Source organism: Schistocerca nitens, chromosome 6 (genome assembly GCF_023898315.1).
Source record: "Schistocerca nitens isolate TAMUIC-IGC-003100 chromosome 6, iqSchNite1.1, whole genome shotgun sequence".
Lineage (NCBI taxonomy): Eukaryota > Metazoa > Arthropoda > Insecta > Orthoptera > Acrididae > Schistocerca > Schistocerca nitens.
This window is the reverse complement of record NC_064619.1, coordinates 361,367,400-361,389,044: the sequence shown is the minus strand read 5'-3', so window position 1 is coordinate 361,389,044 and position 21,645 is coordinate 361,367,400. Positions and strand designations below refer to the sequence as shown.

At 41.8% G+C, this 21,645-nt stretch overlaps 1 protein-coding gene across 1 annotated transcript in view; it reads right to left on the bottom strand.

The window, feature by feature from the left end:
• The window catches only part of LOC126263361 (neural-cadherin-like), a 454,211-nt gene that overhangs the window by 215,011 nt on the left and 217,555 nt on the right, over positions 1-21,645 (bottom strand). Inside the window, exon 9 of the mRNA XM_049960451.1 lies at positions 14,889-15,097. Coding sequence (XP_049816408.1) covers positions 14,889-15,097 — 209 coding nt within the window. The remainder of the gene's footprint in view (positions 1-14,888; positions 15,098-21,645) is intronic.

Sequence of the window (21,645 nt, the reverse complement as noted above, 5' to 3'; positions counted from 1 at the left end):
TTAACAATACAACAAATAAAGAAAATTTTATGCTTCCTGCTGTCTGTTTAAACTTGTATGCTCAGACTCCCCAGTATATGGGAATGTAAATTTACAACAAACTAAAAGCCATGAACATTCTGGATATGAAAATAGATTCACTGAAAACAAAGCTACATAATTCTCTGCTTTGGGATTGTTACTACTCGGCTGAAGATTTCACGAATCATCAGTGTTCTGCCAAATGGCAGGTTTTCACATGGTAATTCTCCAGGCTGTCCTGTCTTCTGCCATCCTCTTCAGGTCTGCATAATTTCCTCTTCCCTTTATGTCATCTATCATCTTGTACCTCCTTCTTCCTCTTAGTCTTCTCCCATTAACCAATCCTTTGAAAGCATCTGCTAGCAAGCACTCCCTTCTCAATGAATGTCCCAACCAGTTCTTTTCCCTTTCTCTTACAACCTTTAACAGACATCTTCTCTCACCAACCCTTTCCAACACTCTTTCTCTACTCACTCATTCCAAGCAGCTTATTCTCTCCACTCTACTCCACATCCACATCTCAAATGCTTCTAACCTTTTTCATTCTCTCGTCTCAGTGTCCATGTTTCTGCCCCATATATTGCCACACTCCAGACAAAACATTTGCCAAGCCTTTTCCTTAGACCTTTATCTAATTTGCCACATAAGAGTCTCCTATTTCTGTTGAATGCTTCCTTTCACTATGGCAATTTGAGTTTTCACCTCCTGGTGATATCTCAAGGCTTCAGTTATTGTGCTTCCAAGATATTTAAATGCACTTACTTGGCTAAGAGTAGATTGTCCTATTTTAATATTGGACAGTCTGATGACCATACTCTTTGTTTTTGCTGTGTTTATTTGCATCTGATATTCCACACAAGCTTCATTCAGATCTTTCAGCACGTTATTCACTGTCCACTCACTTTCTGCTACTAATACCATGTTGCCAACAAATCTTATACATTCTATTCTCTTCCCACCAATACATATTTCTCTTTTCCCATTTAAGCCTTTTGCAATAATCTCCTCAAAGTATGCATTAAGCAACAGTGGGGAAAGGCAACAACCTCATCTAACACCTCATCCAGTGCTGCTTCCATCTGACATTTCATTTCCATTCCTTATCCTTACTTTCTGGTGTCAATATAGATTCTGTAGCAGTCATCTCTCTTTCCAATCTACTCCTTTCCTGTTCAAAATATCCATCAGTTTGTTCCACTGAACTCTGTCAAAAGCCTTATCTAAAGCTATAAAAACAGCAAAGATTTCTCTACCTTTTTCCATATATCTTTCCCTATAGTTCTTAAGGGGCCAATAGCATCTCTTGTTCCTTTTCCTCTTCTAAATCCGAACTGCTCCTCTGCAATCCCTCTATCCAGCTTGCCATATAGCCATCTATTCAACACTGTCAGCAAGACTTTAGCTGCATGAGAAATTAGACCGATGGTCCATCTGGTCTTTCTATTTCCATGTTATTCCACTTTCTTTTAGGTTCAAAAAATATCTCACTAGCCAGTCTATACATCATTTCCTACTTTCCCTCTTACTCCACTCTGTTTCGTTGCATTTCTGTTTCATCCATTTTCCCATTGCTTCTTCAGTTTCTGTTCTTAATTCATTATTCAGTTTCCTGTACCTCTTTTTGCCTTCTTCACATTCTACATTTTTCCACTTTCTCCACTCTTCCATCTTTTTCAACATGTTTTCTGTTATCCATTATTTCCTGGTACTTTGGGATACCCTAAATCCTAGTACTACTTTGGCAGAGTCCATGAGTCCTTCGCTGATTTTTATCCATTTGTCATTAACGCTTTCATCAACACTACCTCTTTCCCATTTTTCCATAAATCTGTTTTCCAAATCTGATGCCTTTCCTACACCTTTGAGTCTGTCTATGTTTAGTCTTTCTTTTGCTTTACCTCTCCAGGCTTTTTTCAACTTCACTTGTCTTTCTCCCACTACTAGGTTGTGGCCTGAATTTATATCTGCTCCTGGATAAAGCTCTGACATTCTTCAAACAGTTCCTAAACCTTTTTTGTATCAGGATGTAGTCCAACTGATATCTTTCCATATTCAAATTTGACATCCATGTGTAATGTCTCCTTTTGTGGTGTTCAAATTATGTGTTACCCACTGCTAATGAATTTTCTTTGCAGAAACTAATTAGTCATTCACCTCTCTCATTTCTTTTTCCTAATCCAAATTTTTCTACTGTATCTTCATCTCTTCCTTCACCCAACACTGCATTCCAGTCCCCCATGATGATAATGCAGGTACTTCTGTTTTCTTTCTCGATGAGTTCTTGTATTTTCTCATAATATTCTTCCACTTCCTCATCTCTATGCTGGCTGATTGGCATATTGCCTGTATTAACACCAAATCTTTTGAAATACCCTTCATCATCAGTCTTCCATCAATATATTGAACCTTCATTACCTCATTTTTCAGCTTTTTCCCTAACAATATTCCTACTCCATTTTCACCACTCTTGATTTCCCCTGAATAAAAGAGCTTATAATCTCCACTTTATATCTCCCCATTCTTTCCCCATCTCATTTCACACAAACTGAGGGCATCTAATCTGTTGCTTTTCATCTCCTGTTTTGCATTCTCTAGCTTTCCTTCTTGCAGTAGTGTCCTCACATTCCATGTTCCAATCCTTATCTTTCCTTCATTCACTGTCCCTTTCTTCCTTTCAAATATGTCTACTCTCAATGTGATCCCCTCCTGGAGATCCGAATGAGGGGACGCTTTAACTCTGAAATTTTTCACATGGACAGACATACCATGTACTGCTTGGGAATGTAATGTGGTAGTTTCCCATTACTTTCCACATAGGCAGTAGGATGCCCAGCCTAAAATCAGCCACACACTATGAGTCAGATGCTGTCTGTAGCCACACCTCTGGAGTACAGTCGCTACTTGTACTCTTTTTGTACCCTTCAAGAAAAGGTGCCTCTTCCATCAGCTTCACCATTCTGAAAGACTCTTTCTTCACTGTCGCTGCTGCTGAGGTCTTAAACATATCACAGGAAATGACACGGAAAGGACATGGTGAGGACAGGTTTGGGAAAGGAAAGGGGGAGTGATAGGCTGTTGTGGGACACACTTTGTCTAGCTCCTCCCCTTTGGCCTGTCTAGCTTGGGTGACCCTTCTGGTAGCTGAGGTACTGCCACCATAGCCCTTCAGATTCACAGTACACAAACCTGCTCGCCCACATGGACAGTGATACATTAAGGCGGTATCCCCTGAGGAGGGAGTTAACAAAAGATGAATTGAATATTTGAGCAGCATGTAATTATCAATTGTTTTGGTATGTAAAGATATCTCTTCTAAAAAAAATTTACATTAATGTTTCAATACTACTCCATCTTATTAACTATAGTTTTATGTTAGTGAAATTGTATTAACCATATTTTGATGCATCTCCTGCACTCTAATCAAATATTATATGTATGTTATGAAATGAATGAATCATAAGTCACTTGAAATGATGTTATAAGCTGAACATCAACAAAAGTAAAATCAGGGTAATGGGATTTAGTTGAATTGAATCAAGTGATGCTGAGGGAATTAGATAAGCAAATGAGACATTAAAAGTAGTAAAGGAGTTTAGCTATTTGGACAACAAAATAATTGATGATGCCAACATAGAGAGGATATAAAAAGTAGACAGGCAACAGGAAGAAAAGCATTTATGAAAAACAGAAATTTGTTAACACCTAATATAAACTTCAAATTTAGGAAGTATTTTCTGAAATTATGTCTGGAGTGCAACCTTGCACAAAGGTAAAGCATGGGTGATATTCAGTTTAGCCAGGAGGAGAAGTGTAGCTTTCAAAATGAAGTGATACAGAAACATGCTTAAGATTACAAAACTAGATTGAAAAATTAATGATGAGGTAGTGAATAAAATTCAGAAGGGAAGAAATTTGTGGCCCAACTTGACTAAAGGAAGTGGCTGGTAGATAGGAGATCCCAAAGGTATTAAGGAATAGTCAGTTTGGTTATCAAGGGAAATACGTGTTGTTTTGTGTGTGTGTGTGTGTGTGTGTGTGTGTGTGTGTGTGTGTGTGTGTGACAGACAGAGAGAGAGAGGGGGGGGGGGGGGGGAGAGAGAGAAGGGGGAGAGAGGTGGTAAAAATTGTAGGGGAGGTATAGGCATGAATACAGTAAGCAAGTTCAAATGTGTAATTATTAAGGGATAAAACGGCCCTTACAGTACAGAGTAATGTGGAGAGAGGCATCAAACCAATACTCGGACTGAAGACCACAACAGCAGCCTTGTACACAAGCAAAAAGTGGGTGATAAATAACTCAAACACGAAGAGGATAGAAGCTTTTGAAAAGGTTAGATGGGTATACTGAATAACAAATGAAGAAGTCTTTGTTAGCAGTAAATGAGGAAGTATTGAATCAAACTCAGGAGAAAAGAAATTTGTGGGGCAATTTAACTAAAAGAAGTGATCAGTTCACAAAACACATCCTGAAATCATCAGTTTAGTAACAGAAGAAAGTATGGAGGGTAAACATTGGAAAGATTAGTTGTTTGGTCTGGGGTACAAAGGGACCAAACTACAGGGTCATCAGTCCCTTTATCCTGATGGAAGCAAGGCTCAAGGTACAAAAACACCCAATATCACACCTAAAAAGAAAACAAATTTTCCATTGAACAAAAAATGGGGGAAGCATACAACCTTCTTCTACTTAGAAGAAGGTATTAAAACCATAGAGCAGATGGTCTGGGCTGGCTGATCACAATAATAAGAGAGGATGAGCCAGCCATTCTGCAACACATTAAAATGTCCACCCCAAAAAGTCGCTAACATGGATGGTCACTGCCATGGATGGTCGCTACCAAAGGATGGCAGGGGTATCACTGGTCAATAGCTTGTAGGCTGCTCAAGGAATCAGTACAGAAAAGAAACGACTCGCCAGAGCATGAGCGAATGTGCTCAAGAGCACAAGAAATGGCCGCCAGCGCTGCAGTGAAAATACTGCAGCGATCTGGCAAGGAGTGCTGTTCAATATGTCCTCCACGAACATACATGAAGCCAATGTGACCATCAGCCATCGAGCCATCAGTGTAAATCACTTCATGGTACCAGTAAATGTCAAGAATCAACAGGAAATGATTGCAGAGAGCTGCGGGTTCACTGAGTCCTTAGGACCATGTGAAAGGTCCAGGCAAAGATTCGGCCTAGGTGTTCACAAATGAAGGTGTACGTGAATGGACCTCAAATACAGGTGGTAAAGGCAAGGACTCCACTACAGACAGAAGATATCGGATGCAAACTGCAATCTTAAGCCCTGACCTGGACCTCTGATGCGGGAGATTAACTTCTGTGGATGGGAAAATGAGACAGTAATTTGGATGCTCAGGAGAACTATGAATGTGCGCAATGTAATTGGCAAGCAGTTGTGCACGCCTAACCTCCAATGGAGGGACTCCAGCCTCCATCAGGACACTGGTCTCTGGACTCCTTCTAAAAGCACCTGTTGCCAGTCGAACGTCACAGTGGTGCACTGTGTCAAGTAAACGCAATGCTGAGGGCACCACCAAACATAAACCAGACTCCCATAGTCAAGGTGGGATTGGAAAAGGGCTCTGAAGAGCTGCAACAGTGTAGAGCGATCTGCACCCCTATTGGTGTGGCTCAGGCAGCGGAGGGCACTGAGGTGCTGCCAGCACTTTTGCTTCAGCTGACAAAGATGAGGAAGCCACGTCAATTGGACATCAAAAACCAGTCCTAAGAATCAATATGTCTCCACTACAGTGAGTGGATCATCATTAAGGTAAAGTTCTGGTTCCGGATGAACAGTTCGACACCGACAGAAGCGCATGACACACGGCTTCACGGCTGGAAACTGGAAGCCGTGGGCTAGAGCCCATGACTGTGCCTTGTGGATGGCTCCCTGTAGGTGCTGCTCAGCAACACCAGTACTGGAGGAGCAGTATGAAATGCAGAAGTTGTCTGCATACAGAGAAGGCGAGACCGACAGCTGCTGCTGCTAGACAGTTAATGGCCACTAAAAATGGAGATATACTCAATACAGAGCCCTGCAGGACCCCACTCTCCTGGATATGGTGGGAACTATGGGAGGCACCAACCATGACAAGGAAAGTACGGAGCGATAGGAAATATTGGATAAAAATCGGGAGCAGGCCCTGGAGACCACACTCATATAATGTGGCAAGGATATGATGTCACCAGGTCATGTTCTAAGCTTTTCGTAAATCAAAAAAGATGACAACCAGGTGTTGGTGTCTAGAAAAGGCTGTGCAGATGGCAGACTTGAAGGAAACTAGATTATCAATGGTAGAGCATCCCTTGCGGACACTGCCCTGGCATGGGGCCAGTAGGCCATGTGACTCCAGGACCCAACACAACTGCTGACTTATGCACATTCTAATAGCTTACAAAGAACGTTGGTGAGGCTGATGGGCCGATAGCTATCCATATCAAGCAGGTTTTTTTCAAGGCTTGAACATTGGAATGATGTGTGCTCTCCCGCCATTGCGATGGAAAGACACCAGCACAACAGATCCGGTTGAAGATGACAAGAGATGTTTGACTATCTGACTGTGGATCCGCTCGCCCAGGAGCTGTGTCAGGGCAATGTGCAAGGACACTGAGGAGCTCCCACTCTGTAAATGGAGCATTATAAGGTTCACTGCGATGTTCAGTGAACGAGAGGGCTTTCCTTTCCATCTGCTGTTTGAGGGTGCAAAATGCTGTGGGATGATTCACTGACTTGGAGGCTCGAGTATAATGCTCAGAAAAGTGCTCGGCAATTGCGTTTGTGTCAGTAGATAAGACGCCATTGATGTTAATGCCAGTAACACCAATGGGGGTATGGTACCCACAAATTCATCTGATCTTGGTCCAGACTTGGGAAGGTAATGTATGGCACCCAATGGTCGAGATGTACCACTCCCAACAGGCCTGTTTCCGTCTTTTTATAAGCTGGTGAACATGGGCACAGAGCCGCTTAAAAGCTATTAGGTGCTCTAGGGAAGGGTGCTGCTTACGTCGCTGTAGAGTTCACCAACGCTCTTTAATTGCCTCAGTGATTTCCAGCGATCACCAAGGTAATGGCTTTCACTGGGGGTACCCTAAAGAACAAGGGATCATGTTTTCCGCCGCAGATATGATTGTTCTAGTGACCTGCACTACCACATCGATGGTACCATGTGAGGGAGATTCAACGGTGACAGCAGAGGTGAAAGATTCCCAGTTTGCCTTATTTAAAGCCCATCTTGGTAGACATCTGGGGGAATGGCACTGGGGGAGTGACAGGAAGATGGGAAAGTGGTCACTACCACACAAGTCACCGTGGGTTCTCCAGTGGACATATGGGAGAAGTCCTGGGCTGCACAGAGATAAATCAATGGCCGAGTAAGTGCCATGAGCCACACTGAAATGTGTGGGGGCCCCAGTATTTAAGAGGCAGAGGTCGAGTTGAGACAGGAAAGTTTCAACATCTCTAGGTCAGCCAGTAAGTGCAGTGCCACCCTACAAGGGCGTTAAAATCTCCCAAAAGTAGGAAAGGTTTAGGGAGTTCATGAATCAGTGCAGCCACTGCATTCAGGGGTACTGCACCATCTGGAGAAGATATATGTTGCAGACAGTTATTTCCTGCGTCGTCCTTATCCTGACAGCCACAGTTTCAAGAAGGGTTTGAAGGGGCACGGGTTCAATGCATACCAAGTTCAGGACATAGACACAAACTCCACCTGACACTCTATTATAGTCACTACGGTTCTTGTAATATCCCCTATAGCCACAAAGTGCAGGGGTCCGCATTGCCGGGAAGCTGGTTTCCTGGAGGGCAATGCAGAAAGAACAGTTGCCGTAGCTCAGCCAGGTGGTGGAAAAAACTGCAGCAATTCCACAGGAGGATGACATTACAGTGAGGCTGGGAAGGCATGAAGCATGCAAGGAGGCAGGTTGTGCCTCATGGTCACCTGCTGCCACCGACTGAGTATTTGTATCCATTCCTATTGTGGATGAGGCATCAGTGAGAGCCAGGTCTTCAGGAAACACAGATCTCCACCTCATCGGCATGTGCAAAATTGGTAGGGAATGGTGATGCTGGTGCCACTGGATGGTCCTTTTTCTTAGTAGACATCTTTGTTTGCTTGCCCGCTCACTTCTCTTTAGGGGCTTGCTGGGAGGACTTCTCTGAAGTAGCTTCAGGCACGGAGAAAGACCATGAAGCTCTTTGTCCAGCAGCTTTTAGCTCCTTTAGCCACTGGTGAGTGTCTGCTGTGGCATTAGTGGAGACAATGGGAGAGAGGGTCCCAAGGGATCCCTTTTGCACGAGAGAAACCAGATGAGGCTGTTGTTTCTCCAGCTGAGGGGAGGGGACCAAGGTCCCCTGCGTTTGGGGGAGGGGAGAAGAGCCCTTGCTCCTGAAGTAGGTACTTTGTGAGCAACGGAAGGAGATTTTCCCCCTATCACCAAAGGGGCAGATGTATTCCAGAGGCCCAGAGGGCCCACTGTTCATGGCACAGAGTGTGGTACAACTGGTACTTGTGACAGTGATGGTAATGTAGCTGCAGCGTATACGGACGTCTACTCAACATGGTGTAATTGTTCAAATTTACGTTTAGCCTCTTGGTAAGTCTACTGGTCCAGGGTCTTGTACTCCATGATTTTCCACTCCTTTTGGAGAATGGTGCAGTCTGGCAAGCTGATACAAGTGGAAGGAGGTGCACAGGGAGTATCTGGATGCAGTGTATATCTGAGTCTCGACATGTGGCATTGGAAGTGCAGTGGGAAGACCTGTGCTTGAATTTCCAGCACTTAAAGCACCGCATAGGAGGAGGGATGTATGTTTTAATGTCATAGTGGTAAACCATCACCTTGACCTTTTCAGGCAATGAATCAGCCTCAAAGGCCAAGGTGAAGGCACCAGTAGCAACTCTGTTGTCTTTGGGTCCCCTGTAAACGCACTGGATGAACTGAACACCCCGCCATTCTAGATTGGTGCAGAGCTCGTCATCAGACTGCAAGAAGAGGTCGCAATGGAAATTAATCTCCTGGACCATGTTGAGGTGTTTACGGGGAGTGACGGAAACAGGAATATCACCCAGGTGGTCACAAGCGAGTTAAGCCTGGGACTGGGCTGGGGATGCTGTCTGAATCAAGACTGCACAGCTACTCATCTTGGACAGCACTGTCACTTCCTCAAACTTATCCTCAAGATGTTCAATAAAAAATTGAGGCTTCATAGGTAGAAAGGAGTCCTCACCCATTCTGCTACAGACTAAATACCGAGACGAATATGGCTCTCTTCTTTATGTAGACCTACGTTCCTCCCATGGTGAAACGAGGGAGGGAAATGATTTAGGGTCATATCTGTCAGCATTGTACTCAATCTTGTCCTTCTTAGAGAATTCTGGCACCGTATGGTCACTAGCAAGAGATGACTTAGTCCGTTTCATTGTGGGTCATCCACCCTGATGCCACCCACTCCGATCATGGGCTCTCCGCATGGTCGCCACCCAGCCACAGCAGAGGCCACCAGGCATGATGGCCATTGCTGGGAGTCTTGGTGCCCCAGGAAGACAGGCACCTACTCCTTGGCATACGTGGGGAGTTAACAGCTCAGGCATCAGCAGTGCGATCCCTGTTTTGTCAGGGAGTACTGCCAAATGGGTACATGATGCCCCACCATAATGGACTGGCTACCATGCTTGATACTGGGCACTGAGAAATCCAATACTGACATGAGGGCGAAAGAAGACAGGAGACAATGGAAGAAGATGACATACCCTGCAAAGTGTCCTCGCACAAATAGTTGAATTGCAGGTGGAGATGCAAAGTCATGACAAGACGTTCAGGAGATCGAATCTAAGGGCACTATGGAAAACTCATGCACCATGTAAGGCATCCTTCCCCATAAGGCCCACAATTCTGTAGAATTTGGAAAGTGGCAGGTCAAACCATAAAATGGTACCTGAACTTATAGGGCCAAAAAGTGTGAAACTCCTTTTAGTCGCCTCTTACGACAGGCAGGCATACCTCGGGCCTATTCTAACCCCCAGACCTGCAGGGGAAAAACATTGTAAATAGAGACCAAACTTGGTTACAGTAGGTTGAAGTAGTTACACACACACACACACACACACACACACACACACAAACACACACACACACATGAAGAGGCTTGTACATGGCAGACTAGTATGTAGAGTTGCAGTCTTTGCAGTGAAGATTACAACAAAACTAGCAAAACTCACTATATAATTACCATCACCGCAAAAAATCTAAGATTTGCCATGTTACACAACTGTTCACCAACCATGTGAAAGAGGGTGGAAAAGATCAACGTACCTAGCAAAATGTACCAAAAATTGTGAACCACAACTACAGATAGTGACTTGAAAAGCCCAATTTTTCCAAGCAGAGTATATCTGTAAGATCCTATTGTTTTATTTGTTACCAGTATGTATTCAGTTGTTGAAAGAGCTGATTGGAGGAATGGTTGTTTATACCATTAGCCGAACAGTGCTTCAATGGCTTAAAAAAACATAATAGCAACAGGAGAGTTTGAAACTGAAGAAAACAATTTAATAAACAGAAAATGAAGGGAAAAATGCACACAGATAAAGGGAGAGGGAAATAGAGGCAGAGAAAGAAGAGGAGATAAGTAAATATTGAAAGACAGTGACTGGCAGAGAAATGAGAACTGGGGAGACAGATTGTAATGTCTTGACTATTACCAATACTTCATGACAGTTTATTGCCCCCACTATCCTTCCACCCCTCCCACAGTGGCATTTTGCACCCACACAACCTATGCAATATTCTTGTCTGTCCCTCTCCACCCAGTCTCCAAACCCTTTGACTCCTGACTCATATTCTGCTACAGACCTCGATACAAGACCTGTGCCCTACATCCTCCTACTACCAATTACTACAGTCCTCTCACTGGCTGCTTCTGATCTGTTAAAGGTACAGCTATCTGTGTAAGCAGTCACATGATCTACTAAATTTGCTGCTACCGTTTTGCTACATGCAACCACTGTGTTGCATTCTACATGGGCATTGCAACTAACAAGTTGTTTGCTGAATGCCTAATGCCAAACTGTGACCAAGGAACATTTGGACAATCCTGTTGCACACCATGTCACCCAATATGATGTGCTTAACATTTATGATTTCTTTATAATCTGCACCATCCGGATTCTTCTCATCAGCATCAGCTATTCTGAATTACACTGATGGGAACTCTCTGTATGACATATTCTTCATTTCAGTAATCCTTCCTGGCCTCAACCTTCATGAGATCATATCTTCCAGCTACCTGTCCACTTCTCTGCTCCCACTCCAGTGCTACACGTCTTCTATCCTGCCAACACATCTACACAGTCCTTCTCTCTTCTTTACTTCTCTCCTCTCCCTTCTCCCCAGCATTACTACCTGATGCTGTATCCAGCAGGCCTATCCTGTCCCCAGCTCATCCCTGCATGCTCACACATACAGCACCAGCATCTGTCACCAAGCCTACTCTGCTTCCCCTCTCCATACCCACCCAATGCCTCCTTTGTAGCTCCACTACCCACCCCAGCTAGATTGCTGCTCACATCAGATGCAGCTGCAGTCAGGCTTTAGTGCTCAGAGATAGAGGTCATGTGTGTATGAGTTGTCATGTGAGTTTTCCAATTCTGATGAAGGACTTTGTTCAAAAACTGACATACTTCTAGCACTGTTATTCAATGTTCCTATCTGTGACTCAACGGCCCCCCTATGTAGTGAATAGCAGTCCTTCCCATACTGTTTTCATTGCATGTTTAATACTATAATCTGCAGTTAGATGTTTTCAAGGATTTGGATATACGTATTTAAAAATATGTTCTGCTGGGGAGTGACATCTGTGACAGTGCTACATTAAAGCTGTTACATTAGCAAGGGAGATAATATCACTGGCATGTTGGTGCTCTGATGGCCACTTATGTATGATACAGTGTGGGAAGCAGTCCAATGGAATGATGTATTCAATGTACTGCTTTAAAATTTGTACTCTGTGGCAAATATTTCAAACAAACAGTATATGTTGATGAACCTGTACTTAAACACAAAACCTTGAAGAGCTCACATGTAACATGTACAGAGCTGGCCTCTAAAATAAACACAGCAATGAAGCGCAGTGTGCTGCAGCAGAATCATCCTCCTCTAACATTACCTTTTTCTTATATATAGAGATAACCAATACCATGCATACTATCGATTCTTCCATAGGTTAAAATTATCTCAGCTGTTTCACTAAAAGAATTCATATGAATTAATTGTCCATTTTCTTAATGTGGAAATTCAAGAACCCACAATGTCAAATCAAAATTTTCAGTAGCAAGAATGTACTCCTAGACACAACAAAATTTTGAGCCAGCAACAACAACGAGATTATCAAGATAACTAAATAAGTTCTACTTTTGTAATCTTACTCCCCTCGAAGTTTACAAATTTTGCGCAAAGAATGAGAACTTTAATGGTAATGTGTGGGAGGATAATATTACATATGACACATTCAAAGTTCAACTAAGCTCAATGAGGCAGAGAAAAAACTTCATTGACAGTGCTGGGTAAAATAGGAAAATCAAACACATTGTTACAGGATAAATTTGGAAATGTGGAAAGTGAAACAGGAAAGGCGAGAGAAAGAGGAAAAGAGATAACAGTTACAGAGATTGGACAGAAAGTAAGAGGAGAAGATGGATGGGTAATAGACAAGGACAGAGTGGGGGAGGAGGGAGAGGGAGAGGGGAGAGAGGGAAGAGGAGTGGGTGGAAGGAGGGAGAGGAGAGAGAGAGGGAGGAGGGAGAGGAGGAGGGCGAGGAAAGAAAAGATAGAGGAATTTGAAACGATAGGGGAGAAGAGAGATGGACATAAGAGAGAGGGGGCGAGAGAAGTGTAGGAGGGAGACGGGAAGTAGAGAATGGGTAAAAAAGAGGGAAAGGAACAGGGGTGGGGTGAGAGGGGGTGCAGAGAGAGGAGAAGGAGAGGAATAAGGGAGTGATGGATAGGGCAGAGAGAGAGAGAGAGAGAGAGAGAGAGAGAGGGAGGGGGGGGGAGAGGGAAAGGAGTTGGCAAAATGGAAGAGGAAGACAAATGAGGGATGAAGTGAGGAAAATGAAGGAGGGGACAGGGGGAAAGAGGAACAATGGTAGGGAGAAAGGAAAGGGTGAGATGGAGAGGGAGCTGGGAGAGTGGGGGAAGGGAGACTAGGGGAAGAGAGTGAGAAGATGGATGGGGAGAGTAGGGGAGGGGGAAGAGGAGGACAGTTGGGAACGGTAAAGGGGAGGGGGAAGGGGTAAGAAGAGAGAGGGGAGTCGAAAAGAGGGGAAAGAAGGGCAACAGGGAGTGGAGGAAAGCGAATGGAGGAAATGGTGAAGTGGGGAGATAGTGAGGTGAGGGAGTGAGTGGGAAGGGGGGACAGAGTGGGAAGGCAGAGAAAGGACGGAGAGTGAGTGTTTGGCAGAGAGAGAGTCTGGAGAGGCACTGGAGGATGAGAGTGAGATAGTGAGTGGGAGGATAAGAGAATTGGAGGGGGGTGGGGGGTGAAGTAAGCAAGAAAGTGTGGGGAAAGAGGGCTGGGGACAGTGGGTAGGGGAAGGAAGGTCAGCTCATGGAACAGAGCGTAATCTGGTAATGAGAGAGAGGGTGGTGATGAATGTGATAAGAGTCAGAGCGAAAGAGTGAAAGAAAGAGTGGGATGGAGAGGGAGAAATAAACAGTAAGTGATCAAAAGTGGATGAGGGAAGTAGGCTGGAAAGAATGGGTGGGGGAAGAAAGATTGGATCAGGGAGAAGAGAGTAGTCTGGTAAAGAGAGCCAGAGGGGATGGAATGGAAAGGTGTGGTAGAAGGCAGTCCAGGAGAGAGAAAAGTGCTAATGAGAGAAGAAGGGAGAAAGATGACTGGAGATAATGAAATGGTTGTAAAATTCAGGGAAGGATCTCTTGAATATGTAAATTAGGATTGGCAGCTAAGATAACATGAATAGACACAAGATTAAGGAAGTTGTATCTGGCTACCTGTGCTATCTGTCTCTGTGCATCCCAACATTGTGACATGTGTCCCATACTCTTGTGACACACACACATACACACACACACACACACACATACACATACACATGCGCACACACACCAGCCACTGTTTCTTTCATTTGTTTGTTTCACAGTTCAAGATGGCTTGCCTGACATCAGTTGTTGTTTCTTAAAAGTCAGTGACACAGAAATGGTGAGAGGTTACTTTTTCCACAACAATTTGTCTGCTGTTAATTTAACTTATAGGTTCTTTCTACCACTTACAATTATTTGACTATTCAATAAATATGCTCTATGTAACTGGAGTTGCTATAATAAAACATATAATTCTTCTCATACACAAGCGAGTCTCTAAGGATGAAGTCACATCAACTCGAATACGTGTTACTGGGAATGGTGTATGTGAGAAAAGAATTACCATTGGAAAATCCAGGACGGAATGTAACAATATTATGAGAAGAAAAGTTGCTACTCACCACATAGCATAGATGCTGAGTCGCAGATAGGCACTACAAAAAGATTTTCACACTTAAAGCTTTCGGCCATGGCCTTTCTCAACAATAGACACACATAAAGACACACACACGCGTTTGCATTTGCGTGTGTGTGTGTGTGTGTGTGTGTGTGTGTGTGTGTGTGTGTGTCTATTGTTGACAAAGACTATTGCCCGAAAGCTTTAAGCGTGAAAACCTTTTTGTTCTGTCTACCTACAACTCAGCAGCTCCGCTATTTTGTGACAATAATAATGAGAAAAGAATTAGAAGTATAATAACAGAAAGCCAGAAATTGATTTCAAAAACTACTGTACTAAAAAGAATCCGGGAGCTTACCATGAAGTTGTAGACATATATATCTTTACTCCCAGGCAGCATCATGTTATCATTAATGTCTCCTATAGTTATTGTTAGTGTGCTAGTGCCAGACATTGGAGGATTCCCTGAATCCTTTATAATAATTGGTATGATGTACTGCTTCTGCAGTTCTCTGTCAAATGACCGAAGTGAGGACAGAACAGCCATACCATCACCCTGCGTGGCAGCTGGAGACAATGCAAAGTAAAATACTATTTTAGTAACAGTGTATTTACAGCTATTTTCAAGCAGTTGAGGTGTTGACACTGAACTAAATGTATGTTACAAAAAATAATAATAATAATAAAATAAAATTTTAGAAAATCAGAACCAGATTTTTAGTGGCTAACAATTAAGGACCTCCGCCAGTAAACTGCTAGATGGAATAGTTGAATTTCTCCTGCTCTTAAAAAATGGCATTAGTGATGAGTGTGATGGCCTGAGCAAAGGGAAGACAATAAGCTCATGTCACAAGAGAGCATCAACTTTTCATTGTTGTCTTGTTACCAACAGAGGTGTTTTTTTTTTTAATTTCCTTCAAACCAAAGAGCAAACAAACACTTCTCATTGTCATACAGGATAACCATCAGTTTTTGGCTATGTACCTCAAGAAAGATTCCTTTACCTTTTGTTAGGTTATCTGCAATTCACTCTACAAGAGACGAGACGTAAAAGAACTCACTAGATGTGAACAGTATAATGGCTTCTGGAAATAATCGTTAGAAAATAAATGACATCTTCTTTTCAAGCTAATAACTCTATCTCAATAGAAAGGAGAGGGCCGCATGGTGAGAAACTCAAATTTCAAGCCTCTAGAAGACAGGTTCACCCAACTACACTTTACCAAAGCTTCGCGATCAAGATTATGTATGCTGTCAATCAGTTAACTTAATTGTAGGAAAGTCTCAAAATATTTTTAAGACCTTGATAAAGTAAAAGAAGAGAGAGGATGTAATTTACAATAACCTCTGAAAAACCACTACAAAATGAAATACAAAGAGCATAATGCTGATTTAATCAAAATGAATTTTTCCTCATCCTAACAGAAGAAAATCATTATTCAAGCTTATTTTGGTAAGCTATTCTAACTCCAGATCTGGTCATGTATAATGTGTAGCATACTCATCAAATACAGTGAGCAGTCATAAGAGGTTCTACTAACAGGTTTTCAAAAAACACATAAACCTTTAATTTCATCACTCTTATTGAGAGTGTAATTCCACTGGACATATCTATGGATCACTCAACATAATTATGCATACATTCGCTGATGTCACCATGTGCAGTGCAGAAGGATACATCTGCTGGTGCCAAATCCTGTGACAAAACACTTGTGACAGGTTTCAGGGCTCCTGTTAACTGCCGCAGCCCCACTTGTCAATCAGTTGATGCTAACAGCTAGCTCTCCAGTGTACCTATTGATGATATCCCTGCACAATATGATTTTCTCCTGAACTGTGATTTGGACTTTGTTGTTATCTGCCATCAACATTTGCCTAGCCCACAGTATTGCCTACCTGTCTGCTGTAGTACTGATTTTGCACACAGCTCAACTGACCACTGTGCTTCCAGCAAACGAACCAATGATATATGGAAGCACTGAGAGTGTGATTCTTGCTCGACTGCTTCCCAGTTGACCCTATGTACAGTGTTCTCCTGATTAACATGAGAGTCATTCTACAAACTTCCAAAATACTGTACCAAACAAGAGGTATCCACCTTCAAAAGTCTTTTGTTTTGCATACTTCCAGAAGAGATGGAAACTAGTACATTGTGTGAATTATTTAATAAAATCTGTGTCACTGAAGATGTAGATTTATAGCAGCGGCAACAAGTAGTTTAGGTAACTGCAACCCACTCCTTGCTAGAATAGGATTTGTCAAGCCATTTTGCTGACTGTGTCAACCGTGATGGACCATGATACTTGAGAGTTCTTGAAACAACAATTTGGCAACAGCAAGAGCTTCTACAGATGCTTAGAGATCTGGCAATCCCAGCTTTCCAGATGTTCAGTGAAGTTCAAAAGTTCTGTAACAAAAGTCTTCGGCACCTCATTTTCAGACAAGTGGTATTAATTGCCCTACATAACAGTGGGGTCATTCTGTTAAGTACAAACCTACTACTACATTATCTTGTGCCAAACTGTCCCTTTAGCTGATCCATCAGTGCTGCCCCCCATCACTAATCACACACTTTTAGGGGAACATTTTACTACAAAAATGTATGTGGTGCCTGCTCATTTTAAAGTTCTTTCAACACTGTAAGGCAACATCAGACAGTTATTTACCACAGAATGATTAGCACCAAGCTGTGAAGTGCATGCTCAGAAAATACGGCTGTAGCCTCCTTCTTTAGTTGAAGTTTTGTATACTGCTAGTGTATTTGCGAATTCTCAATCAGGTCAAGGTACCATTTCCACAGACTTTGAAATATTGGAATTATCTCAATAATCAAATGTGGCACAACCTAGCCCTTGTGATCTGGACAATGGAAACATGTCTTGCCTTCCATATGGCAGTGGAATGGCCCCCTTCTGACTGGACAGGAATGAAATATAGTGCCATAACAGTTATCCTCCTGGCTTTGACTAAACATATGCACACTGCAGAATGTGCCCATTGCTCTTCTATACATACGAGGCAGTTGCTCACATTATGATGACATCTGTCAACAGTGTTTTTCCCAGGATTACATAGCAGATGTTTTTCAGAGTTGCTGCACCAATGGCAATCGAATGAGGTGATGAAAATAAACAACATCAAAGTGGTGAAGGTGCATCATGCTACCTTACACTGCCAGCAACAGTTCATGCTATACCAATTTTATTCCTTTTGGGTCATTCCATGCAATCTTGCAGGCAATGCTAAAGTGATCATTTCAGAATTTAGTCACATTTGGTACATGTATAACCTCATGTCTTAATAGTAAAACTGGCAAATAGTACTGTCATAATTCTAACCATTGTTGATAAATACAGGTTCAAAGGCTCAAGAGTATGTACCTGGTCAGCAGTCAAGCATCAATTTTGTTACTTTCAGAGATCTAGTATGTAGTAATGAGTTGACCCACAGACCTCAGTACTTTCGTGCCAGGCCACTAAGATGACATAACGTATAAAAAGTACGATAAATCATTCAAACGTTTTATGAAAAATGTTGAAAAACCCACTTTTTATGTGCTGTGCTTTAAATTCATGATTTTTTTAAAAAAAGCATAACTTCATACAGGGAAACAGTACAGATCTCATCTTGGCATTGCAATTCTTTAGTCCTGGTAATGATAATGGAAAGCATCTGGCATCACACTTAATATTTCTTGCTATCACTTAAATATGACTCCATCGGGGGGAAAAAATGTCAAATTTTACAAACTTGAGAGGCATCGTGGGGGAGGGGGGGGGGGGGGCGTGTACAGCTGAAACTCAACTTGACTTTTTGCAGAAATGTTTATACATCTGGTAGCAATCATACACGCAAAAAATAATATCTTAACTCACTTTATTCATTGGTAAAGAATAAAATGAAAGTACCACCCACACATATCACCAACATTTGATCCTACAGGGAATTGGTAAATAAGAACCATGCGTATTCCTTGAAAAATTGTTCCTAACAAGTTTATGGTTGATCTGCGAGTCAAACCTGTAAACAGGCGAAAGCTGCAATGTATATGTGGAAATTCACTGTTAAATGTATTTTTCAGTTTAAAGAGTTAAAAGACAGCTTTGGTGCAAAAATATGGAGAGATATCCTCTTTCTAATACTGTACATTGAAAAGACAACTTCACTGAAAAAAAAAAAAATGTGCAAGCAATAATGAGAGACGTTAATAACATTTTACATATATACTGATATCAAGTGACATAAGAGCAATTTCATAAAGATACTAAATTAAAATGAAGGAAATTTTATTTTTAAACCTCTTCCATCTTGCACATGGCATTGTTTTCCTTGGCATCTTGATCCAGAAATGAAATAAATTCACTTAAAGTTGATACATTCTTTTCATAACACTCGCTTTCAAGTTTATACAACCATGCACTGTGACTCTGTAATGATGGGACATCCACCTTAGATATAACACTGGAGAATGGGACCCAAACAGCATCTATCCTACTAGGTCAGGTAAGGAATTGTGATTCACCAGGAGACATGCAGTTAATCTCAGCATCTTTAAATATATGTAATACTTATGGAATATGTCCTGTGTATCAGTTTTCATTGTATTTGAAAGCCATTTAAACTCGCTTTCAGCTGTTCCAATAAAGCATTCTCATCAGCTCCCATAGCAAAAATGGTATCTTTTGCTTTTGTTGGAAGTTCTTTCATTAGAAACATGTTAGTAGCAGTGACTAGAAATGCAAGCTGCAACTGTGTTCTAATTTTCCAAGGAAACTTCATATGATGTGATCCCCCGTAAAGAAACAAAGAACATATTAACATCCTGTATTTTGTGGACTATTTTGTGTACAGCTGTTTCAGATTAACTAAAGTAATTCTCTTCAGCATAAAACCTTCTTATCTACCATGATAGACACATGATCTTTTCTTACTGCCAAAGTCTTAAAATATTGTCATTTTCATAAAACATCACTGTGACATGTTTCATAGTTTCAGGTAACAGCTTTTGACCATTACTGCATTCTGGAGAAGCAATTACACCATTACTGTCTTTAACTTTTCTTGATACTAATACCATGTGCCCTGTGACACAAAAAGTAGCTGCTACTCTGACAATGCTCCATGAAGGCGGAGTATTTGTTAGAGCTTGAATCCATTCACTGCTAATTGAACTTCTGTCTGCACTGACAGCTGAGTGGTCAGCATGGTGGTCTGTCTTAGGGACTGGGTGTTGTGTTGTCCTCATTATCATTTCATCATCAGTGGAAGGCAATGGGAAACCACCACTGGAATTACTTCCCTAGATGCTTACGCGGTGGACCTCTCTGATGAGGCTTCCCTCATGACAAGACCTGCCGTAAGGCAGAACACAAAGTAGTTTTCATTGAACTTCTACATTTCTGAGTAAAGAGCTCCATTACATTGGGAAAATGTTTCCATTGTTCACAAGGGAACTCCAAAAAATACAGGGCATTAGTATGTGCTTTGGTTCTTCACATGAGATCAAATCATGTGAAGGATTCTTGGAATGTAGATACCGATCATTGAGGATTATCCCAGGAACATGACTGCATCATGAATCTCTACTCACTCCTACTAACACCTTTCTGATTGAGAGACTTTCAACAAATGCAAATGTGACCATTTTGTGAAAAAGCTTTGTTGGAACAGCTTCAAGTGAGTCAGTATATGATTAGATTATCTTAGATTAGATTCAGTTTTCGTTCCATAGACCCAAAAATGAGGTAATTCTCATGGGTATGAAACATGTCAGAAAGAATAACATAAGAAACAAAGAACATCTGAGTATCATGTTCAAACAAATTTCGGGGATGCAGCCGGTCGTCGTCCAATACTTCGCACGATATTTCAACTGGGCACCTGCCAGTCATCTTCAGGTGAGCCGTCGCGACTGGCAGGTGCCCAGTTGAAATATCGTGCGAAGTATTGAACGACCGGCTGCAAGCCCGAAATTTGTTTGAACAGTCAATTCGCCGGGAAAATTTTAAAATTCACATCTGAGTATCATATTCACTTCCCTGATCTTTTTTCAGGAGATTATCAAAATATGTGAATACATTACAGTAAATTGGAGCTGCTAATATTCACAGAATTAATACACTGTCAGAATGAAACAGAGAACACCTAATCTTAACTGTTGTGACCAAGTGCTTTCAAAACTGAGGTCTAACTGACAGTTTAAATTGAGCTGGTCTAATAGTTCCTATGAAGATATTCACCTATAGAGTAAAAGGAGTTGCCTACCAAAAAGTCTTTCAAACTCTGTTTAAACAGTGCTTTATCTGAAACCAAATTTTTAATGGTTGTTAGCAATTTATTGTAAATGTGTGTTCCTGAATACTGGACCCCTTTTTGGACCAAGGTATGTGATTTTCGGTTTTTATGTGGCTGAAATCAAGGGGAAACTACAGCCATAATTTTTCTCGAGGGCATGCAGCTTTACTGTTTGGTTAAATGATGATGGCATCCTCTTGGGTAAAATATTACGGAGGTAAAATAGCCCACCATTCAGATCTCCACACGTGGACTACCCAGGAGGGCATTGTTATCAGGATCAACAAGACTGGCGTTCTACAGATTGGAGAGCAGAATGTCAGATCCCTTAATCACGTAAGTAGTTAGAAAATTTAAAAAAGGAAATGGACAGGTTAAAGTTAGATATAATGGGAATTAGTGAAGTTTGGTGGCAGGAGGAACAAGACTTCTGGTCAGGTGAATACTGGGCTATAAATACAAAATCAAATAGAGGTAATGCCATAGTAGGTTTAGTAATGGATAAAAGCTAGGAGCACAGGTAAGCTATTACAAAGTGCATAGTGAACGCATTATTTTAGCCATAATAGATATGAAGTCCATACCTACCACAGTAGTACAAGTTTATATGCCAACTAGCTCCACAGATGACAAAGAGATCAAATAAATGTATGATGAGGTAAAAGAAATTATTCAGATAGGAAAAGGAGATGAAAATTTAACAGTAGGGGGGGGGGGGGGCTGGAATTCAATAGTAGGAAAAGAAAGAGAAGGAAAATCTGTAGGTGAATATGGAACAGAGTAAGAAATGAAAGAGGAAGCCACCTGGTAGAATTTTGCAT